Source organism: Primulina tabacum, chromosome 5, assembly GCF_025594145.1.
Source record: "Primulina tabacum isolate GXHZ01 chromosome 5, ASM2559414v2, whole genome shotgun sequence".
Lineage (NCBI taxonomy): Eukaryota > Viridiplantae > Streptophyta > Magnoliopsida > Lamiales > Gesneriaceae > Primulina > Primulina tabacum.
The window spans coordinates 10,911,390-10,937,674 of record NC_134554.1 but is presented as its reverse complement, the minus strand read 5'-3'; the positions used below and the strand labels follow the sequence as shown (position 1 = coordinate 10,937,674).

Below are 26,285 nucleotides of genomic sequence, written 5' to 3'. Positions count from 1 at the left end.
ATGTCAGAGACAAGGGGTTGATTGTTTTTTTTTTTTTTTTTTTACGAGAGGGGTTGATTGTTGATGAGTGGGAAACGGGTATTCGACTAAGAGAATGGAGGAGAAAGCAGGTTGTTCATGACTAATTATCAAGGATGAAGGTTCAGATAGATAGATGTATACCACAGCCTTGGAATTCAAGTCAAATTTTTTATTCTCAAAATTAAAAGGCCAAGCTAATAACACAACATCCAACATGTTCAGAAACTGGCAAGCAGGGGCAGTAGATGTAAATCCCGATTCTGTTACATATATGAAGCTCCAACATTAGTATGCAAAAAATCTGAAAGTTTAGTACAGCTAGCAGTTTGCTACTCCTGAAGAGTACGTGCCCACTGATCACCAAATCCTGGGGTCCTTGGATCTGCACCATCTTTTCTCGCTCCATGTTTACCATGAAATATTGGTCTCAACAACTTTCTTATTGCCTCCTGAAAACCCGAACTCCAACCACGTCTCACTGGTTTCGCATGCTTTCCCATGTGTTGTGGCTGCGCTAGGCATCGTGACTTCGACAGGCTCCGCCCCAGCATGGCTTGGTTGAGTTGCAATTCAAAGGACAGCCTCTCGTATTGGTCTAGCAATGTGCTTTGTTCATCACCAAACCTCTTAGAAATCGCAGATTCCATTTTTTCCATTGCCACCAATTTGGAAGCCTACAGATTCTTGACAATAATGTAACTTAACATATTTTTATGATGATGCGTGTTCAGTCCACAAGAATCAAGAAAGTCATAATTCGGAAGCACTTGTTAGCAGCATATTGCCCCCACACTGGAGAACCCATAAGACAAGCAATCACTTAAAAACAGCGAAAATAAGAGCTGCAATTGCTAAAATTTGATTTTCAAATTTTAATTTATTGCACAAATGGCTGTTGGTGCCAACTTTTTGAAACCATCTAACGCGTGTTGGGTCGAAGAATAATGATTCATTCAATATGCATTTATTTAGTACTACTGTTACTATACAGACTTCAGTGGTTTAGTTAATATTGTAGTGGCATGGCCATGCAGGTAGTTTTTGTCCATTTATTTCTCTTTCGAAAAATAATATAATAAACATAGAAATAAGGTAATAAGACCAAGACGTCCCTGTAGCTAAAAACTGCAGAGACCAAAAAACAAAATAATATTCGAGTCAGGATGCTCAGGTTGATGGACTAAGTGAATATTTGACAAATTGTCATGAATTTGATTCTTTCAACCACATTTTCTCGGGCAACTATATCACACAAGTTTCCATGTCCAGTATGGTTTACTTGACAGACGTGATTTGCAGACTACTAAATTAGATCGAAGTTTTATCCGGTGCATACACGAGTTTTCCTAATTGAACACAAATTATAGCCCTGAGTCCTAGAGCTCAGTTGGTTTCGAGAAAATTTTCCTTGATTGGAAATGGATGTAGACGTTGGTGAAAAATAACCCCTATGATATTTGTAAATATAATTATGTCAGTATTGTAAAAACTACTCGGCTAGCAAATACAGACAGATATCCCGTTTTGGTAAGGACAGAAGGTTTATGTTCCTGCCTGCATACGGTTTCTAAATCTTAAGAATCAAATGTAAAATAGATGGTGTTGTATTGAATACAGTCAATGCCTTTGCTGAACAACATCCAGACAGATAGAGTTGAAGCCAGTAAGAATCACAGTTTCAGTTATATTCTTTTGACCAGTACCTATGGTTTCAGTTTCCATATGTAAGAAAATGCTACATCAACATATTGGACAAGACCTTTTGACAAACAAATAAATAAATTGTAATGAATTTCTAAACATCATTATTCCCTTGATTATCCAATGGCATATACTGCGCCATGATAGCCCGGATCTCTGAGTCCATGTATCTCTGCGTAAATAATGTTTCATTCAATCAGAAAGTAAGAAACAAGTACCAAACTTAGGTAGTAAATCAATACACATACCCGGATCCTGTAATGGTACACTGCATATCCTCCAACTCCAGCCACAACCAAAACCATCATCACAAACCACACAAAGCCCCACCTAACTTCGCTACTACCATCTTTACCTGCTAAAAATACTATGATCATTAAGCATCACAAGCATTTCAACTTTTGTTGCATGTATGAACTACTTACTTATACATGTGTCAAGCTCAAGTATGTACAGCGAGTTCCCACGGCAACTGCATTCATAACTTCCCCAGGTGTTTGTGCATTTGCAGTCTGCACATTGGCACGCCAACTTTTCCTGGCATTCATCAATGTCTAAACCAAACAACCCAACTTAGTCTCTGAAATAAAATTGCGGACGGTTCCTCCATGTTAGTATGTTTTTTACCTTCACAATTATTAACGCCATTACCCCTGAATCCTGGTGGGCACTTGCAACCTTTTGAATGGTCATCCTGAAAATTGTGATCAAACATTTAACTTTTTGCCACACTGTGCCCTAAAACGAACTAGAAAAATAGGATAGAATCACCCCCCCCTCCCCCCCCCCCCCCAAAAAAAAAAACAAAATAAATAAATAAAACGCAGAAGAAAAGAACCATTTGACTGTTGGGTGTCAGTCAACTCACCACACATGCGGAGTAAGTCCTCCCACCTTTGCTTCCCTTCCAACACCCTCCATTATTTATTTCACATCTCAATGGTCCAGAAGCTGTGAGACCAAGACAAAAATACTATGAATGCATAACAGAAGTTAAAAGCAACACAGGAAAACTAAAAATAAATTCTAATATATGATAACAAATGAAATTAAATAGAAGAGTTTTTCATCTCTATTATCAATGGGTATAATTGATATTGAAAACTGACTGTGAAAGAAACATTTGTGTAAAAATAAAGGCTCAAAATGATAACTAAAAAAAGAGTGCACAGATTAGATGGTTACAGTGACCTAAAGGGCAGTGGACAGGATGTAAAGGGCAGTAATAATTACCTTCACAGTGAGTATAACCATCACCAACAAACTTCACTCCCTGCACAATGGGACACTCACACACCCTTCCCCGGAACGTATCCTGTAAGAAATTTTTATGCCAATCAGACAACAACTAACAGTCGAAAGATGAAACTTCTAAAAAATGTGACTACCCTGCATGCAGTAATATTAGCAGTCTTATCCTCCCAGCATCCACCATTTTTCTCCAAGCACTCGTTTGTTTCCATATCTGCCCCAAAAGAACACATTAAATTGCAACTTTAGCACGTAGATAGTAAGAAAGGGAATATTTGCGGTACAATTAGGGTAAATGTTTCAAAATCTTACATACTTAACTGATAGAGGATTTATACAGAACATATTCCCGAAAAAATTTGGGAAATTGAGTAGAAACAATGACCTTTAGTTAAACAAATGGCAGGTTCTGTAGTTTCCTCAAAACCCGAACAAATGGCCTTTAAAACCGCTCCTTTGTCCAGCTTGCCTGAAGATCAAACTTGGTTACATGAAAATTCCTATTTTTCTTTGGTATGACTCAGGAAGCAGGGGGTTTTAACTTAAAAGTTCTCACCTCTATATTGTTTGTTGTTCACAACAAGAGTTGGCAAGATAGTAACATCTCCTCGTAAACCCTTCCCTATCTGAGAATGAAATGCATCATCGGTTAATAGCTCAAATTTAAACTCTCACCAAAATGCTATAAAATATATCAAGGGTTTTAAGAAATTAAACCTGTGCTTCCTGTTCTGCTTTTAGTATTAGGTTATCAACATCTGCTTCAGTATCTCCAATACATTCATCAATCTTTTTAACATCAACTCCTGTGGAGAAACCATTAGTCATTGAGCAAGTAGTAGCCTGGGTTTGTAAAACATGGAGACTTATTTATGACATTAACTAAAGTATGTAAAAGATGAAACTACAAGGCAATTTTCAGAAGACAGGGGCCACAATTGAGAGTCGATGAAGAACAGGCAGAACCTCCATCACTAAAAAAAGTTTCACTAGCTCAAAGTCGGTAATCAAATACGGGGCATTTAAATTTCTAACCTTCCCGTTATGTTTATTTAAAAAAACGACCTTTAAAAAAAACACATGGAACTCATTTTGCAGTGATATTTTAACAAACGGTGGTTATTTTTCTAAATTCAAATTTGTATAAGGTCATTCATCCAACTCTCCCATCAAATACATAAAAAACAGTGACAGAATGTTAGCCAAGTCCGTAATCCTAGTAAAAACCACATCAATCAGAAACAGAAGGGGTTTCCTGTGTCGTGATGATGATTAATTCATGATCAAGAGTCACGAATATGCCAAAGACTTCAGGCCATTGACATTAAGATGATTATACAACATACAACAATTATAAACAATAGGCTGCTTACATTAAAGACCTCCAGGATGATAATGAATAAAATACACATAAACAGCAGATTATAAGCTCGCACAGGAGAAGATATTAACATGTTCATAATATTCTCAGAAAAAAATAAAAAGCAATTCTATATGGGTGAAAAATAAAATGTGCTATATAGTAACTGTCAAAAAGTGCCATATAGTAACTGTCACCTTTACATAGCCCCGGTTGTCTATTAGTGCATTTTGAATACATATAACATTAAAATTTCTTCCAAAGATAAGTTGCACAAAAATAAATTGACCTACCAAGTGATCTGATTACTTGATCAGCACACTCTTTAGTATACTTCTTCTCTTTCATAGGACATCGAATTGAAAAATCAGTAACGTAGTCCCACCATTGCCATGGCTTTCCATTTTCATTTGCCACCTTAAAGAAGCAGGCTTGACGTAGATTTTGCACAACGACATCCTTACCATCGTATCCCTTGCTAAAATCTTGCTCAGGATCTGGTGCACAATACCTACCGTGATTGATACACTGGGACTTGCACTGTTTGCTCAAAATAAATGCCTCAGGACAATACCAAGTGATATAATGAGGAGTAAACTGTGTGTAGCCTTTCTGTTCAAGAATCTCGGCAGCCCCTTTAAAGTTTCTCACAAAATCTAACTGACTTTCACACTTGGGACCACACTCATCATTACTATTCGTCCAGAGCTCATATTCAACACGCTCGTCAGGATGTGGCAGAGCCTCCCTCCAATCAAGGTTTATACTGACCATTTGTCCTTTAGATAATTCATTTTTTATTTTGTCCCCAAGACCCTTGCTAATAAGCGCTGATGGGATACTGATGTTTTGTAGATAATCTGCCTTAGCATCCTCTTTTTCAGGAGTATCCATTGTGATAAGAGGCTCAACCCTGTCATCTGTAACGAGAATAGCCGCAGCTCCACCATTCTGAGCATTCCATGCTTTCAATGTAAAATAACAATCTGCCAGAAAATAAATAAAGATTATATACCGAATGGAGGTGAGGTAACAATATTTTAGAATGCTAGTAAGCGAGATTTTATCATAACAGCTAGAGAACTACCCAGATTAACACCTAATAGCATAAGAATGTATTATAAAAACGAACAGACATGATTAAAACCTAAGCACATATATGTAAGAAAAATACAAACATATGGCATAAGATAAAGGGGAATAGCTTAAGAGAAACTCAGGACTTACAGCCCTAAAATTCTCTTTATAACAAGCACAATGGATCAATAGCCAACTTCTAAATTTTATCCTTGGGAGATTCCACAGAGAATTTGTACTTCTCCTTATCAAGTCATTGAGATGAACTCTTAACAAGGAATGCTGGAACAAACTGGCCTGGTTGTGCTTAAATTATCTTCAACGTGAAGATTATTAGAGAATTGGTAGCCGAAAAATATCAAATATAACAAAATGCATGTAATCAAGTAGACAATACAAGTGCACCAACCATCTTTTGCTTGGAAAATACAAAACCATGATATTCTTCCGATGTCACCTATGGTTAGAACATATAATCTAACGAGCATCATTATTAACTTTTAGAGCTTACTAACAGGAAACGCATGTAGAATTTCTTCTCTCTACAACTAGCAATCACAAGAAAATAATAACATAAGGTGAAAAAAGCTAGAAAATGAAACTCAATTTACCTTTTGCATAAAAAAGAAAAAGAAATAAATGAATTTTACCTCCTCTGTCAGCAAGAAGGAAGATAGGAATGCCGCCAGGCTTATTCTTCAATGAAATACCCGCATCTTCAAAACTCGTGCATGCTTTCTGATTAGATTTTGGATAGAACACAGAACCTACCAATGTCCCACCATATTGAGGCACCCCAAAATTCCCTATCGCACTTTCGTACACGTCTTTCAATGAGTCTGGTGATGTCACCTTCAAGTTGTTCTTCTCCACAACAAATCTTCCCAGGCAAGACCCAAGAAGAACAAACCAAACACACACCAAAAGTCCAAAGAATTCCCTCATCTTATTTTCCCTTCAATCAGGAAAGCATGGAACAAAATTGGTCGGTTGACCCAGATCAAGAAATATGAATCCGAGCAACCCTTTTACTTCTTTTTGAAGACTCCGCTTGTTTTCCGTTGACACAACACAAATCAAAACATTTCTTAATGCAAAATAGAATCTTAACACTGATCAACGAGATTCAAATCATAGATATCGCGGGACACCCAAAACGATGGTAGTTTGTCGCAAATCCACTCCAAAATTTGAGCTTACACAAACAAAAGAGAAAAAAACAAAAAAGACCAAGACGATTTGAAAAATATATATCGACGAAAAACAAAATAAAAAGAATAACGTGTGATTACGCTCAAGACTCTGTTCACAAGCTATTCACGAGACTTGACTACGTAAAATCTGACGATACCCCTCGAAGCGGAAGCCACTTGAGACCCGTAATCTGGAAAAGCTAAATAATCGTGTTAAACACAAAAATAACCCCTTAATTATACTTAAACTACACACGGAGCCTGGTTTGAAATCACCTTCTCTATTTAAACAAAAAAAAAATAACTGGAGGATATGCTTTATCGATTAATTAATTATTTTTAAAAAATAATCAAAATATGGAATATTAATTGGGATGTATTTGATTTGGGAAATATTTACATCTCTAAGTCTAGATGTATTTAAATACATTATAATTATAATTATTATTGAAATTGTTTAATTAGAAACCCAACTACCGAACTACATTGGACTTGGAAGGTGAAGACTTGCAGTGTTCCAGCGACCCGGTGTTCCAAGGCAACGAGGGAGACGTCAAATTAAGTGGGAGAGAATGTTACGACCCAACAGTTTCAACGTGCAATACACAAAGATTTTAGGAAGGAAATGTGTCGTAGAGGCTTGGCGACATACATAATCTTCTTGAGTGCTATAGCATTTCTTTGAAGTCGAAAGAATATTCCATAGAAGTTGAAAAGGCATAAAAATTTGAAGGCTTTAGGTTCGTGCAAAAGTTCTTCGAACATCGTGAACAAAATTTAAACATTCTAAGTTCACTGTGGAATGACTTAGAAGGTTATGGAAAAGTTTGGGTCTAGAAACTTCTGACTTTTTGGGACAATCTAGCAAGATGTGAAGAATTGATGTAAGATTTAGATTATTCTATAATACACTTATATTTTGTAGAATATAAATACGTAAGAACCTACTAGATATAAGAAGTACCTACTCAATTGCAGCATCCTCTCGAGCAGCATCCTTTCCAGCATCGTCAAGCGTGGCAAAAAATGGACCAAACTCAGTAATTATACATTTCTCATGGTTAAAAAGTTGCAAGTTCTTCTTTGCTTACTGAAAACGAAGTGTACAACATTCCATTGAATCCAGGGATGGTGAAGGAAAACTCCAAACCATCGTAGCTGAAGGCAACAATATTGTCGTGTCGAACTAGAAATTATTTGATGGAATCGATTTGTCCGCACAGTTCTATGATTTTTTTGCGACATCTTTCGATCTCGACCTCCAGCTGTTGAATTCCTGGGATTGAGTTCATTGTTCGAAACAAACAAATGAAATGAACAAATGAACTGGTGACTACTCACTGCTTTATAATTACTCCAGCTAAAAAAATATTTAGATTTTCAATATTTATTAAAATTTTCCTAAGTATGAATTGGGGCATGATTTTATTAGTAAATGTAATTTTTCATGTCCACACATTTGAATATATTTTTTTCCAAACTGGAAATTGATAATAACATCATGAAAAAAATATAATTTTTTTTAACATATCAAGTGAAAGCTTTCATTATTAAAAAATTAAAGAAAATTTTCGGAGTTCACAGGCTATTTTTATAATATGATGAAAATCTAGGGAGTTGGGGAATTTCGATTACTTAGATAATTTCGTGTAAAATCAGTTGAACTAAGCTCTAATTTCATAAATATTTATTATTTAAGGTATACATACTGATCTATTTCTTATCAGCCGTATTAAACAACAAATACATACAATTGCTTATTCAAAGGGTTGTGCTATGTTGGGAAAGTAGAAGAAGCTTATGACTTGCTGACGAACTTCAAAAGATCTTCTTTCAGACTGGATATTTATACCCTACACTGCAGTGATGAATGGTTTGTGTAAAGTGGGCAGGTCAAATGAGGCATTGGAATTGCTGGATGAAGCTCTACAAATGGACTTGACTGCCAATGTGGTTACTTTTAACACCGTTGAATGGCTTCTTCAAAGAACGAAGGCCTTTAAGTGTTATTGTCTTGTTGGAGCGAATGAAGGAGAGAAACCTGCAGGCCGGACTACATAAGCTATAGCACACTGTTCCATGGATTGATTAAATGGGGAAAGATTAGAGCAGATTTGGGGGGTCCATAGGGAAATGATTGAAATTGGTTTTAGAGCCGATGAGAGGTTGATGAACACCTTGTTGAGGGGGGTATGCAGACGTTCTCCGGAAGAGAGAGAGCTGGTGAAACAAGCGTCTGATTTGTTTGATGAAATGAGGAATGGCCCATACACTATTTATCCTTGTGCGTATGATCTGGTGGTTGAATCCTTGAACAATGGAAAGAAGTTGGACATAGCTTTCAAGATTTTGACTGAGATGGTCAAGATTGGACAATCTCCTCGGACATTCACCTTGGTACTAGAGATGTTGACAAGGCATAATTTGTTTTGATGCAGCTGCACAAGCCTTGTGCTAATCATTATGATGTAGTGATTAGTGAGTTGAATGGACAAGATCGGTCTTTCGATGCTTGCTATGTTTATGGTGCGGCATTGAAAAGATGGGTGGTGCCTAAAAGGAAACCGGCAATGAAATTTTCGCCCATCAAGTGTACATGAACCTACTGCCTGCTGGCCGGCTGGGATTATTATTGTTAAGCCAACTTTCCACAAGTTTGCCAACGATGACGTCATCGTGAAGCGTATGGAACGTCAGCTGCAATTGATCAATTACATTAAGAAATAAAACCAACAAAGAAAGCAACGTAATGATATGATTGATTGCTTCAAAACCGAACATAAAAGCGAGCGTGCACCAAACACTAACAGGACTTCACAATTCTGGGACATCATTGGAATCTTAGTTGAGAAGAGTAGTGGCCAGTGGGCGCCACCATTCCACTCTCACATTCATCAATAATTATATTTAATAATATTTTTTTTAGGCTAAAAAAAATCATTAACATTAGGAGGTAAAATCAAGAATTTAGTATATGAAGGGATTTGACATTTAATTCATATGTACTGTATGGAGTATAACCCATTGATCCCCCACAATTCACAAAGCCTCTCTTTGCTCCATCAACCTTTTCTTAACCCAACGAGTCTCCGCTGCCGCTGCTCTCCGGCGTCCAAAAGCTCAACCCATTCCTCTACTTGTCGCGCAAAATGATTTCTTTTTCCCTGCTCTAAGTTGGTAAGTTCCCCCTTCACCTCTTTTCTTTTCATTTATGGTCTATACGTGTGTGTCTTATATATTTTTTGTGTGCTTATTTTGCAACGTACTCATTCTTGGATTCTTTATTGCCTCTTTCAAGTGTGGAAAATGGAGGATAGGGTGTGCATGAATGGGGCCTGTGCTTCGTCAAACTCACTGGTGTGGAAAAAGGGCTGGTCTTTGCGATCTGGTGAATTGGCAACACTCTGTGATAATTGTGGGTATGAACGTAACTCGGCCTCTCTTTATTCTCATGAATATTTGAACTACTTTTTCAGTTTACGCATATCACCACCATAATCATAATTTTTAGCAATTGATTGGGAGCAAATTTCATTTATTGAACTTTTGGATGTTTTGGGTTGCTCAAGAACTTATTTTTATAAACCAAATGAATGATATCTTTCCTATTTTCTGAATCACGTTCACTTTACTGATAAGCCGAAAACTTTTTCCTTATCTGTTGGTTTCAACAAATCATAATTTGTGGCTAAGAACAAGTGCAATGATGCAGCAATGAAGAATGGCGCGGAAACTGGAAAGAAAAGAAGTGTAGATCAAATGCAAATGATGGGAAATAATTTTCACTCCTTGTTTTGATAATAATTAAAACCACTAAAAGTCTGACATCGATCTTCATTAAATACAGTTTTCAAAGAGAAAACAAAGCTTACTAATTAACAATATTGATTGAATTTTCAAATTTGAAATGAACAAGAAAATAACAAAGATGACAATCAAGATTATGAAAAAATAATTTGGGTTTAATAATAAAAATTAATCATACAATTAGAGACATAATATTTATCTCATATTATAAGTTCGATTTGCCTTAGCTAATAACTTCAACTATATACATCTATATATATGTGTGTGTGTGTATGTGTGTTTGCGTGTATGTGTATTCAATAAATTTTAATTAACAAAAATCTGATTTTTAGACACTTGCGAAAAGGCCCCTACCATATCCTTAAATATTATGAAACATCCATATCACGGACTTTGGAGTTATAAAATAGCCGTCATATCCACCCGTTTATCCATTGTGTTGGATACAATGTCCGTATGTTTATATTGATCTTACTTTCGAATGTTCACCAGTCGAATCCAAACTATGTCCGTTTGTGTTCACATTCAAGGAGTATCCGACACTGTGTGTTGCCATTTTTTAGTATCTACATAGAGTTGCATGCAATTAAAATATTAAATACTTCTCCTTGCTACTTTTTCTGCAAACTCCAATATTTACTTCAATATTTTTTAATGATGTAATCTATTAAATAGTGTCCTAATGTGAGTTATTTTCAACCATACTCATCCTTACTCATTGTTGCAAACCACTTGGAGTTATTTGCACCCCTTTTGTACCCAGTGGTTGAAGGCTAGTATCCAGATTGAGACTCTTTCTATAGTGATTTAATAAACAACATGCTACTATTATGAAAGGTGCCTTCATTGGCCAAAAACATCTTTATGACCCAATTGCAATTTTTCTGTTGATCTCCATGTATTTCCTTTGTAAATGGCAAGCTGGACTGCTTGCTCTGCTGATACATTTAAAAAATGCACTCATTTCTTCGATGTTGGATAAATTCTGCACAACTAACACCCAACCTTTTGTGACAGAACTCAGATTTACCTTCCAATTTGGCCGATGAACAAGAGTTACTTTGTTGCCAATTCAGAGAAAAAAACTTTTCTGAAGTTTAATGCAAAAAAGATTACTTCCATCTACATCTTACGTTTCAAACTTCTATCTTTGAAACAACCTAGTAATCCTTCTCGAGCAATTGCCCAATACTAAGGATTATTTAAGGCTCAAATTAAAGGTCATAAATAAATTTTGCACCAGTATCATGCTTAATGGGTAACACACCTTTCCCTTTTACCTCAATACTTTCTCCATTCCCGATCCCGGCTTTAGAAGATTGAGTTACATCCAACTCTTCGAATATAGACTCATCATACGTCATATGATAGGCTAGCCATTGTGAATCAACTAAGCTTCTCAGTAATGTTTCGTTGTAAAACAAGTTGCGACTAAACAATATTCCTCCTTTAGATTATTCTTTTGAAAACATTATCTGATGCTATGGAGTGAATACAAGCTTTGGCCTTTGATATACTTCTGCACTCCTCACGATAATTTCTTATCTGAGTCATCATCTGAATTCTGATCGTGGGTTAATGTTGATGATAAACATTTCAAGACACGACCCTCCCGGGATGGGTTACCATCTTGTTTAGTTTGACAAATCACACAAAAACCATGGTGCCACTATCTACAATTATGTGGAAAGGAAAAAATTGCAGAATAAATACAAGTGATATTAAATGAATGCCACCTGGTAGATTTGCATTTTTAATTCTACAGTAACATTTATAAAACTTGATAAACTCATTATGCACTATTACATGGGTTGACCACAGGGATGCCTATAAACAGTTAATCTTCTGTGAAATGTTCCACTCAGAGGACACTGGTTGGCGAGAGTGCAGTGTGTGTGGGAAGGTGAGCTGGTGGATTGCTTGGGTGACACTCCTGTTTATTTTTTTATTGATAGAAGTGAACTGTTTTGTGTTGGCAGCGTCTTCATTGTGGATGCATTGCTTCTAGTTCTTTGCTGGAAGCACTTGACACCGGTGGTGTAACTTGTATAGGCTGCACCAAGAGTTCCGAGCTTCCGTATGTAAGATTATTATCTGAATGCTTAAAATGTGAACACTGTACATTCAATGCTTTATCCTTTTAACATTTTTCTGGAGCACCTGACAACTCTCTGTTTATTCAATATTTGTTTTTGGAGTGTTTATTCGGTGAGGGCAATATTTTTTTTCTCAAAATAAAATCTTAAACTAAAACCATATTCTCTACAATAGGCGGAATATTAAGCAGCTTGGAGGTCCTTGATACTGAGCCATTTTTTTTATCTCTTTGGATATATTTTCTTTAAATTTTTTATTATGGTTGGTCTTTTTAAATATCATAAGAAATAAAAATATTCATAAATCCCATACTTTTGTAGTTTTTTTAGGATAACAGTAATTTATGGATTATCATTTTACAAAGTCAAGTATTTGGTTAGTTTGTATTATGAGGTATCAAACAATGATAAAACTTCAAATGCTTAACTATGTGAAGCTTTTTAGTTCCTTCTATAGAGATCTGTGTAATCTCTGATTCTTCCAAACCTTTATGCAGACACCATGTCAAGAAAAAACTAAAGTATGTGCCCTTTCCACTGCTGGTATTAATCAATGCATGGACAAGATACCATCTAAACATTCTGGTGATGATGACAAAAACTTCTGCTTAGAGCACTTGCCCCCATCCCAAAATGTCGATACAACTGCTATGAAACCGGAAGAATATTTTCCTCGTCGTGGAGAAATAAGGCATGAAACATTATCAAGTTTTAATATATCATCTGCTGACCTGCCAAAGGATTTTGAAGCATTTCAAGAATGTATGATTCAAACAAACTTGAGTATTGGCTTGTCTGCTTCATCGAACTCAAATCCATTACCTCGGTTGATTGCTGAAGAAAGGGAGTTTTGTACCTCGATTACTCCCTTGAAGCAGGTGTCTAAGCCTTTCCATCTCTCACCCAGCCTTCCAACTTCCGTTTTTGCAGCAGGAATAGAAAAAAGCTCCGGTAGTATTTCACAATTACGTGTGGCAAGACCACCGGTGGAAGGACGAGTTAAAAATCAATTGCTTCCTCGTTACTGGCCTCGAATAACAGATCTGGAGCTGCAGCAAATATCTGGAGAGTATCCTTAGAGATAAAAAGTTTTACTGGAAACCAATTCTTTAAAACACTTATATTAAGCTTAGTCAAACAACAGACATCTTCTTAAGCTGTCCATTTCCTTAATTTTTTACACGTTTTGAAGCTCAAATTCTACTGTTGTTCCATTATTTGAAAAGGTTTTAAGTGCCAGTGATGCTGGTCGAATTGGCCGTTTGGTTCTGCCTAAAGCCTGTGCTGAAGTAAGTTGGTTACTTAATGTTTTAATGTTACATTACTATGTTAAAGGGCAATGATCAGAGTTAATTCATTTGTGAATATGATTATATAGTTGTCATCTCAGAACCCCACAAAGGAAAAAAGAAAATGAAAAAAGAAAAATTGATAAAACAAAAAAGAGAGATCAAAGAATCATTGTATTTGGATAATTATATTTTATTATTTTATCTGTTACCAATTAATTTTCATGTTTTGTTCAGGCATATTTTCCACTAATATCTCAACCAGAGGGGCTTCCTCTGAGAATCCAGGATGTGAAGGGCAATGAATGGGTATTCCAATTCCGATTTTGGCCAAATAATAATAGCAGAATGTATGTTTTAGAGGGTGTGACTCCTTGCATCCAGTCAATGCAATTACAAGCTGGAGATACAGGTATTTTAAAAAATATAAAATTCCTTTTGAAACACATGTAAGTTATGTATCTTATCGTTGAACGTGCCATTGTAGATTTATTTTGTTGAGATCAATGTTGCAGTCCTGAAATTTGTGAATACATCTAATTTCTCTTGTTAACTATGGTCACAATGAAAAATTACTTTACAGTTTCTCATCTTGTTATGGTATATCTTGTCAGTAACTTTCAGTCGGATCGAACCAGAAGGAAAACTTTTGATGGGGTTCCGTAAAGCATCGAACAATATTCTAGCACAGCAGGTAGCTAGCTATCTATATTTCTTTATCTTCGGGAATACTAAAAATATAATCTCAAAAGTTCTTTCTTTTAATTTTATATGGTAGATGGTGATTTTCATGGAATTGATATTTTGAAATATGTGATGCTAACCTAGCAGGATTCATATATATCTCAGATGAATAGGGGTCCTTTTCAAAGTGATCCTCCTTTAACTGCAGCTGAAAATCCAAACATAATGAGTGGCTATTCTAGCCTTCTTTGTCCGTTGAAAGGAAGCAAGAACTCTTCAGTGGCTATGTTGTCAATGCATGCCTACAATACTGAGAATAATGAATCCATGTTGGGAGATAATCTGTTGCCCCAGACACAGCTGTTTCCTGAGCGCAAAAGAAACAGAAATATTGGATTGAAGAGTAAGAGGCTGCTAATTGATGGCCATGATGCTATGGAGTTAAAACTGTCATGGGAAGAGGTACAGGATATGCTATGTCCACCACCTAGCGTGACACCTAGCACGATCACGGTTGAGGACCACGAATTTGAAGAATTTGAAGTAAGAATATTCTTTACACCTTCCAAATTTCAAGTTATTAGTCCTCATGGTTGAGAATCTCAGGTTTGATTATATTGATGCCAACTATCAGGAACCACCTGTTTTTGGGAAGAGGAGTATTTTCATTGTTCGTGTATCTGGGTAAGATGTTTTCGATATTCTTTGCATGTGTGTGCGCGCACGTGTTTTTTTCTTTCTTTCTTTTTTTTTATCCTTTTTCGGCAGACTTGGTACGACCTTGTTTCATTAACCCAAGAGTTTGCATAAGTCAGATCCCAATAAATCGTAGATTAATAATAGCAATGTAAGGACGAAGGTGTTGTAATAACTACTTGACATAGTTCGGTCCATCGAACAAAAATTATCAAGAGTAATTTGCTCATGAAATTTGTTACGAACAAAAATTGAATGAGGTATTATTTGTTGGACTGAAGGCTTCTGATCTTTGGAGCCCCCGTAAGTGCGTAACAACCAACATATATTGAATTAGCAATAATGTAGTTAAGCATGCTGAAATCTGAACTACTGCTTCAGGTGTGGTTTTACCGTTTTGATATTTGAAATTGCACTCGGTTTTTCTGTGGATCTAAAGGTTTGAATGATCTATCCAGGGAGCACGAGCAGTGGGCTCAGTGTGATAGCTGCTTTAAATGGAGAAAACTGTCTGTTGATTTCCTCCTCTCTTCCAAATGGACATGTAAGGACAATGTACAAGATCTGACCAGGTTGGTGGGGTTTTCTGATCTTTATTTAACAGAAATTAAGAAGGCTTTAATTTTTCTGATTGCGATAATCAGAAATTTATGATGGGACTTCCTTTTTTTTGGGTCAGATGCTCATGTGCTGCACCAGATGAATTAGGCTTCAGGGAACTTGAAAGTCTTTTCAGAATGAACAAGGGTATTGTATTTATGTCCACGATCTTAAACAAACAGGCTGCTTTTGAGATGCTATATTATCTTTCCTGTTTTGGCCCAAGAATTTTAAAAGAAAGGAGGGACGGGTGATGGCTTTTGGAATGTTCACAAGTACTGATCTAATTGATACATGTGTTAATGCACAACACCCTTTTTGTTTCTCTGGCCTTTTGGCCTATCACTGAAGTTGCTTGTTGTGTGCATGTACACATGCTTGTATTCTAAGTGCTGCTAGAAAAACTGTGCGAGGCATATTGTTAATTTTACTTTGTTTACTAAAAGAATTTCTTACAAACAGAAAAATTATTGTCTCATGTAGAGTTCAAGAAACAAAGACTTGCAGCAAGCCTGAAATCACCGCAGGCAGATGCATCCGAGGACCTGGGAGCTCTAGCTAATGCTGCAGGTGTTGATGGTGATAGCGAGCCAACTTATGTTGCAGCAACTACCACAAAACACCCTAGGCATCGTCCAGGGTGTTCGTGCATTGTGTGCATACAGCCTCCTAGCGGGAAAGGGAAACACAAGCCCACATGCGTTTGCAATGTCTGCTTGACAGTCAAACGACGCTTCAAGACCTTGATGATGCGCAAGAAAAAACGCCAGTCAGAGCTTGAAGCAGAAATTGCTCAGAGGAATCAGTTTGCATCTGCTGATAAGGACGAAGTAGAGGTTGATAGCATCCCTAGTCACGTGATATCTCAACTTGATAATGGAAGATCAAAAAGTGAACCACTTTTCAGTTGCCAGAGCGATGGTCAATCTCAAGAATATGCAGAAGTTCTGAATGGAGGAGGATTGGACTTGAATTGCTGTCCAGGCAAAGAACATGCAGCAGCACCATCCCGCACCAGCATGATGAGTTTGCTTCACGAAGCAAGCTTGCCTTTGGACACATACCTGAGACAGAATGGTCTTGCTAGGTTAGTGAACTCAGAGCAACAAGCAATTTCACCTGGGGAGACCGCACAGGAAGACCATGGTCTTTCCACTACTCTTCAAGGGCACGAGGAAGGTAGGACATTGAATGAAGAGAAAGCCACTAATCCGGATATTCCCTTGCTTTGATTCAAGTTGTAGTCATTTTCCAGCATCTTCATGGTGTGTAAATGGTATGGTTTCACGTAAAATATTCTCTTGGCGTACATTTTTTTGTCAAGTATCGTGTCACCTATTTTAGTAAATTTGTAGTCAACTACCCTATCTCAATAAATTTTTTTTAATAATTTGTATCTATATTTTTAAATGATCATATCACCAATAATATAAAAAAATCATTGTAATTTTTTTTAAAATTTTAATATAAACTCTAGATTTTTCGCACAAATTATTTGACAAATTTTTTTAATATAAATGTGCGTATCAATACGCTAGTAAATAGTACTAAAAGTGGAGCGTGAGAAAGAAATTTTCGAGTGTGTGTACCAAGGAATGCAAGTGGATGCTCCAGTCCACGTACGTCTTGTACATTAGTAGGTCATTGTGTGTTGAAGTTTTTTTTAAGTACGAGAAATGTTTACTTCATGCGGGAGAGGTTTATGGCATCCTAGTTAGAAGGAGATGATTTATTCATGCTTTTCCTTCCATTGGAATTCCTTAATGAATCGATCATACCAGTACTCAACAAGCAAAGCTAGCTAGTTCATTTAACATTATTGCATCATTATTATATAATTTTTCTTAAGAAATATGCATTATTTGATCATTCTAAAATCATTTGAAAAAAATCTACATGCATGTGATTTATTTCCTTACAGAATGTGTACATCGCATTATCTAAAAATTTTATGTTAGAAATTTTTTGAAATTTCTGAATGAATACTGCAAAATTTATTTATTTATTTTGGAAATGATTGAACACCATTCACTTGAGCGACCACCAAAAATAGTGACAGTGTTCTTGCTATCTTGAGGCAAATTAAATAATGCTGACTTAAAATGTATATACATATATCTGCATAACAAAATTTCTTGTGGACTTCTTAAGGATTTTCTAGATACTCTTTCGGATTTATAACCTTTTTTTTTTATGTGTTCTATGTTTTCCCTTAATTATTCCCTATTTCTCTCTAATCTTTTTCAATAACCAGTTCCTGATTTTTCCACTTTAATTCGGGGAAAAAAACAAACCTCACATTGCGTACTAAGAGGTTAATTTATGGATAAATATTGTGTATGACGTTCTCTCCATGTTTTGACACTTGTTTTTTTACCAGGATTTTCCTAGTATAATGGTTAATTTTTTTTAAAAAAATACTTAGTAATTATATTTTTATTATAATATTTCGTGTATACTGATTTATATTTGTATATGCATGTTTATACACATATATTCAAATGCTAAGTCATTTTTATAAAAATCTATTTAAAAATATATGCATATATGTTAAATAATACAAATTAGCTATATGAATAAGTTTACATTTATCTATTGATAATATTTATTACAGAGAGTACTTCATTAAAATAAGATAACTAGGTTGTATGCACATCTTATATATTGTCGAATCATCACGACACAATCAACAGCTTGATACATTAAATCGTGACTATATATCTTCGACGTTGTTATATATATACGGTGACAAATATTAAAATTAAACTAAAAGTTCGGGAAAAAAAAAATTTAACTGTATTATTCAAAAAGTTTCCTTAAGATAACAGATTTTCCCATGGTCCAAGAGGCTATAATGTTAATTTATCTCAAATTTGAAGGTCTATGTAGATAATTAGTTACCTTGTCTAATGTGGATCATGATCGATCAAATTGGTTAATCCGAACAAAATATACCTAGGATTAAGTTTGATCAACTTGTTCATATCGTCTGAATCCTAGCTAGTCAACATTTCTTACCAACCAAAGTTATATATTTGGATTTAGAACTTAGATCAAGTACTATAAAAAAATCTGATCATAATATTGAAAGATAAAAGAGATCAACATCCATTGATTTCACTGACTTGGTTTAAAGCAGGGGCCACGGCCAGCAAGATAATTTGAATAAAGACTCTTTTGTTTATTATTTAAGGTTAAAACATAAATATTATATATATAGGTCCATCCATTTGCTTGCCACAGAAATCGCAAACCTTCGGGTCAACTTCAACGCACCCTGCAAACACAAACATAAATTAAGTAATTAATACCCTAATATTCATTTACGTGTAGACATCATCAAGAACCAAAGCAAAATAGGTATTATGTGGTGGTAGTACAGACTTGGAGCAATCAGTGGAAGGGCTGATCTTGTATGGAATGTTGACTCCACAAAGTCCAGGGAGCCCGGCGGCCTTGTCGAGGTTGATAGAGTAGGACCCTGCTAGGGATTTGAGGCAGCCGCACACGCTTTGGCGGTCCGGTGTGGTCCCGGCGGATCTGTAGAGGGTTTTAATCCCACCGCAGCAGCCCCCTAGAGGTCCTTGGTTGGTTACATAAGGGAGGCATGGAGTCAGGTCCGAAACAACTGTGCCACATCCTATCGCCGCCTCTCCACGGGGAGCCACTGCCACCAGCATTACGGTGGCCAAGACTAGCATGCACACTGCCTTAGTAAACCCTGCCATTGAAATAATAATCTATGTGTTATGATATTGATAGCTAGAAGCGTAGTTTAATAATTTAGCTTGCCATGGAATGCTGTTTTTATAGCCGAAAAAGTTACTAATAGGCGGTGATTATTAACCAATTAGTTGGTCGTTGGAGTGGATTTAATGCTGACAATCATAATAGTAAGATCAGTGATTTGTGAACGAACTATATTTCTTTAACAAAAAAGAAGGGTACAAGAATTTGGTGAGAAGTCATTTATATAGTGACAAAGTCATGCCTGCATGGATGTAGTAATTAATTATTAATAATGGCAACATTTTCTTGCTGCCCTTTTTTGACTATGCCCCCGTGGCCATGTGCATCATCTGTCTATTTGTCTGAGCTTCCATCTGCTAAACCGTGTCGCTCCCTTTCTTTGTCAAATATTTATGCATTTATTGTCATTATTATTATTATTATTATTATTATTGTATTTGTTCTGTCCATTAATTTTCATGTACTAACTTTGGTTTTATTTGTTGATGTGGCACGAGAAAATGATCATCGAACATTGTTAACTTTTTTTATGGGTATATATTGACATGCGTGTCATAAAAAGAAAATAAATTATTTAATGATATATAAAAATATTCTAGATAGAATAAAATAATAAAAAGAAAATATAAAATCTAAATCAATAAATGTTAACAATGCACTGAGTTGTACACTTTTTAATTGACAAAAATAACCACTAAGCTACCTAATTATTTGTGTTTAATAAATTACAATTCACATAAATGGAGAATTGATGGATTCCACCCACCCCATTACAAGAAAAATTTCAAAAAATCATGAGTAGAGCCTATAGCTAGTTTAATTTCTTCTAGGGAACTCGAATTATTATTTTTAGCAATTATATTGTTTGCTTCTAAAGTTGCCAAACAACACCATTCAATATAATTTGAATTTTAAGACATCATCTTTACTATAATTTTTTTTAAGAATTGTTTGATTTTGGTTTCCTTCGTCACAAATCATATAAATTAATCATTTAGACGTACAAGACGACGTTTGATCGCTCAACTACTCTTTGCTGAACTTATTAAAAACTATTTATCGAACAGTTATTTAAAACTTATTTATTAACCCATAAATGCTTATTTAATAATTAATTTTGCATTTAATTAATGCAGTATTGCAAAGTTTTCGTTAGGTCATGTCTTTTTGAATTCTCAAGGTTGCGTTTTGAATTAGATAATTTGGATTTGAGTACTTTGAAGAAAAGATTTGAAATGACTCGATAATGATGAGTTTAAAATCAACGACAATTATTCAAAAAATAATTTTTTTGAGATTTGAAATTCATTCGATAATGGATTTAAATCCGTAAATCTAAATGCAACATTGCTTGGATGGCTAGAATCGAAGTAAATTCAGATCCACTTTATATCAAATCGTGCAATTTTAATAATAATTTTGGTGGATTTCAAATACGTCCAAGATAGATATAATTTGAAATGCATATCTTAAATGTTTGTCCAAATCAAATCTCTCAATAAAAATCAAATTCATCAATCCAATTGAACATTCAAGTTGCTTCCTCACGTGTCTCTATAATTTTTGTTTTGAGAGAGTTTTTGGAGCGTAGATATTTTTTTGGAGGTAGAGAAACATAATGATGTGATGAACATTTTAATATATTAAAGATGGAGTATAATTTTAGATGGGCTTGGGCCGAAGTAATTTGTTGGTCGAGAAAGCTCGGGTATAATTTTATATGGTCTTGGGCCGAAGTAATTTGTTGGGTCGAGAAAGCTCGGGCCGTCACATTAAATAGGTATGAACTGATGATTTTGATTTTCCTTTCCTTCTTAATAAATAAATAATTTGGGGCTTTTGTATTAGGCCAACATTTTTGAACTAGAATTAAATTCAAGCTTCTGTCATTTACTGGGCCCAATTAAAGAAAATTATATTATCAGTTATTTCAAATTTGAAATAGTGCGAGTTTTTGGATACGATAGTTGTAATTTTATTTTTTTTTTAAAAAAGTAAAGAAGCCTCATTTTTAAAAGTGCTCTATTTTTTTACGTTTTGATAAATACTAAAAAGTTATATTGCTTATATTTTTAATAGAAATAGAAGCAGAAGTCAAAAAATAAAAAATTTCGGATTTTAATTTAAAAAAACTTAAATAAGTGTTATTAAAAAAAATTGTTACCAAATACTATACTTATTAAGAAAAGCACTTAAAAAGTACTTTTAGTTGGTTGGTTTCTCCAACCAAACACACAATGCCTCAAATTTCTCTTTTTGATATATAAGGAAATTATTTATGTTTGATATAAAGAAAAAATTTACAGTTTTGGTCTTATATATTTACGATTTTGAATAATTGAACTGTCTAATTTTAGTTTTAGTCTTTTATTTTTTTTTTCAACTTTGTTTATTTATCCGACGTGGAAATAATGTTGACTTGACACAAATATGACACTTAAGTCAACATTCCGACAAAATGAGATTAAAGAAGAAAAATTAAAGTTAATAACCCAACAAAAAACTATGAATACTTCGTGGATGAAATCTAGGATTGAAGAAGTTAATGAACCAAAAATATTATTTTTGCCGATGTTTATGTACAAAATCCTATGTTTGAGGCGATGTCTCAAGTTCTATACTCAATTGTAACAAATTATTCCCTCGTCAAACAAATAAGTTATTTTCCCTAGATCTAGAGTGTGTTTGACTAAACTTATTTAAAACAGCTTATAAACTCTTATATCTTATAAGTTGTAATGAGCTTTAAGCTGTGAGGAAAAATTATTTAATATTATTTTAAAGTGGGTAAATAAAATATTGATTAAAAATTATAGTTAATAAATTACTCAATAAAATATTAACATTTTTATTTTTTATGATATGATATAAAGATAGAACAAAACTGTATTTTAAATTTGATTAAAAAAAAGTGATAAAATGTGATTTAAGATGTGAGTATAAAATGAGGATTTAACGAGATATATAATTCGAATCATGCTGACAGACGACGTCGTAAGGAATGATAGTTGCCAGTTGCTTAGAAGTGGAAAAAACATCCAAGCATCCAAAAAAAACGAGAAGAGAACTGGCACAGAAGAACAACTTATCAACAACTCTACCATTTTTAAATTTCATCTTTCAAGTTCTATTTTCAAATATATATTTTTTTTTTATCGTTTTCAGTCCTTTTTCAAGCAACTTTTAATGTATTTTTTGTTTTTGTGTTTTTTTTTTTTGTGTGTGTGTGAATTTCTTATGCTTTGTAAATATATAGTCATGTCGTCAGAAGTTTATTCTTCAATTTTCAGTGTTATTTTTGTTTTCTTTTCTTGTATTTTTAGTGTATTTACTTGTTTAGGAGATTATATCTTAATTACAGTCAAATTTTGTTCCTAGTTAGATTTCTTTTACATTTAATTTGTTTTCAAAAAATCTAACAATATAAAAAATTTAAATCGCAAAGATATATAGATTTAAAAAATGAAATTCTCCATATTTCATTCCAAGTATACCAATATGTGCGAGTATACCGAATACTCCAAAGCAATCAATGTATACATAAAATTTAAATTATAAAACCTGTAAGTTAGCATGTATACATATATTCAAATACTAATATATAAATACAAAATTAAAAATAACCAAGTGTGTTTGGTCGTGCGAATTTCAGAAGCCAAAACGTTAGTATATTTATCCATTTTTTTTCATGGTTTTTTTTTTTTTTTGAAAGAAGGATGCATCAAATTCAATTTCGTTGACAAAAATCATTTACACTCCATATTAATTTCCTAGTAAAGAGAAGAACAAATTAATTAATTAATTATCCTAGCTACGGAACCAGGTTCGTCCCGGCGGAATCCTCCTTATCGACGACTGAACTTGTCAGCTCCTCCGCCCTCTTTGCTTCGTGCTTCCAATCCGTCTTAGCTAAACTATAAAGCATCATCAATATACATGTAGCTTGAGCTGCCACTAGCCCCAGCCAAAGCCCTGCAAACCCTATCTTCAGTTTGAATGCAAATATGGCCGAACATGGCAACCCCACCAGGTAAAACGACGCTATGTTTATCCGCACGCCAAGTTTCGGTCGGGCCGAACCCGTCAATGTTCCACAAGCTGCCGTCTGAGAAGCATTTCCTATTTCCGCCAGCCCCAGGATAGGAAGGACGGCCGAAATTAAAGCCAAAACCTGCGGCTCTCTGGTGTATAGCTTTCCCCATAATGACCTCAGCGCCCAACTCAGCCCGAATGCCAAGAGTCCATAGGCCAGACCCACCAAGATTCCAACCATGGATGCCAGCTGAGCACGAGCTGGCTGGGCGGCTCCCAGCTCCTGGCCTACGCGCTGTGATATGCTCAGGCTGAGGGAGAAGGGGAAAACGTACACTATGCCTGTAGTTTGGATTAAGATTCCCATAGCAGCCACTGCCGATTCCGGGTTCGTGAGCAAGCCGCTGAGAAAGAGGATTATTTCATACCACCACCATTCCAGACATACCTGACACACGCTCGGTAAAGCCAGGCGCAGTAACGGTCCCCAGTTGTGGAAAATCGAGCCAAATGTTGCGTCTCTCCATGGTTTTATCGCCACTTTAGAGAATAACAGGTATACTAGTAAGCCGATGTTCATGTTCACTGAGTATACAACCGAGGCTAATGCGATACCCTTAACTCTCAAATTCAAATAGGTGACAAGAAAATATGTTATAGGCAAATGAAGGATGGAGACGCATGTGGCAATGATGGTGTTCGGTGTGTTTAACCCCTGAGTTCTTAAAAATGTGCGAAGAGGATTTAGATTAGCGTGACTTAACAGTTCGGGGAAAGAGAAAAGGAGGAAAGTTTTGGCGATTTTGCCGATGACACGATCTTGGCCAAGGCTCTGGAATACGGGTTCGACGTTTAGCCATAGCACAGCCATAGGGATGGTGGCAAGGAGGAGGAGCAGTACTGTTTTGATGTATGTTTGGCTAAGAATTGGCCAACGCCTGGCACCGAAGGCTTGGCAGCAGATGGGGTCCATGCCAGAGCAGAGGCCTTTGAGGACTGAAAAACCGGTTACATTGGCGAAGCCGAGGGCTAATGAGCCACCTGCTAGTTCTTGCTTGTCCATGTGGCCCAAGAAAACCATGGAGATTATGGTTTTGGAGAAGTAGAGCATAGTTGTTAGCGCCACTGGACAAGCTATCTTCCCCAGTGTTATGAGCTCTTCTACTACCTGCGCATTTGCAAACAAAGCCAAGTAAGGCAATATAATTGAACCAAACGGCCCATTTCATATGGATCCAGTTCATATAAATGTTTTCCCCATCTACATGTTCAACTTAATTATAAATCATGTTATTGTCTTGATTTTTTATCTAGATGATACAGCTTAAATATTTTAAAATAAACATGTCAATGCAAGAAAAGAGAGAGAGAGGGTAAGGAGAATTAATACATCAAAATATATTATTAATGAAGAATATGGTGCTCGTGTGGATCACTAAGTTAATATATGTGATGCATGAATTGAAAACTAAAAGAAATTTACAAGTTAAATTAAAGCTTATGCATGTGTCACATTAGCGTGCTTGAAAGAGACTTAAATATAAATGTCGCCATCTACTTTTTTTGGAGATGGAGTATTTCGGCACCGCCAAACCATCAAAATCAGGATCTGATAGATGTTAACCACAAAAAGTCAAAACACAATGCCATAAAATGCAAAACCAGGTCTTGGTCTCTCCCAGAAGCCACTTCCCACTAATGGATCTGTTAATTCGTGTATATCAAATATAATATTCATCATTATGCATTTGATAATGAAAGTATATATATATTTCGGATAGATTATCGGTAGTCGCTAGCTTATATATGATGAACGGAGCAGAAATTTTTGACAGAAACCAATCGGTACTACGTACTCATACGCATCTTTATATATATGTTCTTAGTGATGGAAAACGAAAAAGGCAAAAGGATGATGTGCATATAACATACCTCATTCCAGTGCAATTGTCTGAAAAAATGATGATTATTTTGTTCGTTGTCTCTCGCTTTATTTCTCGTTTCATCAGGAGCACTACCAAGATCATGGAGTTGGATTTCTGAAGATTCATTCATTTTGCACATGGCTGTCTAGCTACCTAGCTATCTGTCTCATTGCATACACAGATCAACAAATTAAACGTGAAATTGAACTACAATACAAACTTCTGAATATATATATACTACTATTTATTAAAACGTTTGTAGTTATTGTTAATTCTGATTAAACTATCATGCAAATGGTAAATATTTTAATTAGTTATACGTACAAATCAAATACATAAATAATGTGGCCAACCTTAATGTCTGCAAATCCAGTCACTACTCATGGAAACCATCAGTCGTTCTATTTTCTCAGCCATGGCACCACAGAGTATAAGTGATATATGCGTATATATAGGCGAAGGATTTTAACCCATTGGCAGGTTTAATTTACTTTTCTTTTCTTTTTCCTAATCACATAATGAACTTAAAAGGTAGTTTTTTTTTCTTGCAAACACAGTTTTCCCTTGTCGGTATATATGGAATATATTAATTCACCTGTCTGATAGAATAATGTAGATCAGTATTTGTTTCTGGTTTTAACTACTTACAACCTCGTTTGTCTTCTTGCTTAGTAGCTAGCCTACATGCACAATGACGAATAAATCATGCTAATTAATAAAATTTATGAATTGCAAGTGGAACATATATATATTACTTACTAGTAATCAGGGCATGTTAATCATGAAACAAAATATATATGTAA

General features: G+C 35.3%; 4 protein-coding genes across 7 annotated transcripts; 1 reads left to right on the top strand and 3 right to left on the bottom strand.

Moving 5' to 3' along the window:
• Positions 1-1,607: 1,607 nt before the first annotated feature.
• On the bottom strand, positions 1,608-6,821 carry LOC142546468 (vacuolar-sorting receptor 1-like). Of its 3 annotated transcripts, XM_075654196.1 has the most exons (13): positions 6,703-6,806; positions 6,061-6,605; positions 4,627-5,319; positions 3,691-3,779; positions 3,530-3,599; positions 3,359-3,442; positions 3,111-3,187; positions 2,956-3,037; positions 2,591-2,673; positions 2,350-2,416; positions 2,148-2,276; positions 1,971-2,080; positions 1,608-1,894 (listed from the first exon to the last, which is right to left on the bottom strand). In XM_075654196.1, the coding sequence occupies exons 2-13, from the start codon at positions 6,353-6,355 to the stop codon at positions 1,817-1,819; spliced, it is 1,857 nt and encodes a 618-aa protein (XP_075510311.1). In that variant the 5' UTR covers positions 6,356-6,605; positions 6,703-6,806; the 3' UTR covers positions 1,608-1,816. The 3 variants fall into 3 exon arrangements, with proteins under 3 accessions (XP_075510311.1, XP_075510310.1, XP_075510312.1); XM_075654195.1 differs by having other exon boundaries at positions 6,061-6,821; XM_075654197.1 differs by having other exon boundaries at positions 1,971-2,077; positions 6,061-6,819.
• Positions 6,822-9,562: 2,741 nt separating this feature from the next.
• Positions 9,563-17,175, top strand: LOC142546467 (B3 domain-containing transcription repressor VAL2-like). Of its 2 annotated transcripts, none has more exons than XM_075654194.1 (13): positions 9,563-9,780; positions 9,902-10,022; positions 12,232-12,313; positions 12,390-12,491; positions 13,004-13,575; positions 13,699-13,795; positions 14,033-14,207; positions 14,410-14,489; positions 14,645-15,022; positions 15,114-15,163; positions 15,634-15,747; positions 15,855-15,922; positions 16,259-17,175. In XM_075654194.1, the coding sequence occupies exons 2-13, from the start codon at positions 9,910-9,912 to the stop codon at positions 17,005-17,007; spliced, it is 2,580 nt and encodes an 859-aa protein (XP_075510309.1). In that variant the 5' UTR covers positions 9,563-9,780; positions 9,902-9,909; the 3' UTR covers positions 17,008-17,175. The 2 variants fall into 2 exon arrangements, with proteins under 2 accessions (XP_075510309.1, XP_075510308.1); XM_075654193.1 differs by having other exon boundaries at positions 9,565-9,780; positions 14,627-15,022.
• A 1,923-nt stretch (positions 17,176-19,098) lies between these two features.
• Positions 19,099-19,503, bottom strand: LOC142544116 (non-specific lipid-transfer protein 1-like). The gene has a single exon (XM_075651192.1). The coding sequence runs from the start codon at positions 19,501-19,503 to the stop codon at positions 19,099-19,101; it is 405 nt and encodes a 134-aa protein (XP_075507307.1).
• A 3,795-nt stretch (positions 19,504-23,298) lies between these two features.
• Positions 23,299-24,753, bottom strand: LOC142544757 (protein DETOXIFICATION 53). The gene has a single exon (XM_075651795.1). It carries the CDS (start codon positions 24,666-24,668, stop codon positions 23,337-23,339), a length of 1,332 nt encoding a protein of 443 aa, XP_075507910.1. The 5' UTR covers positions 24,669-24,753; the 3' UTR covers positions 23,299-23,336.
• Between the last annotated feature and the right edge of the window lie 1,532 nt (positions 24,754-26,285).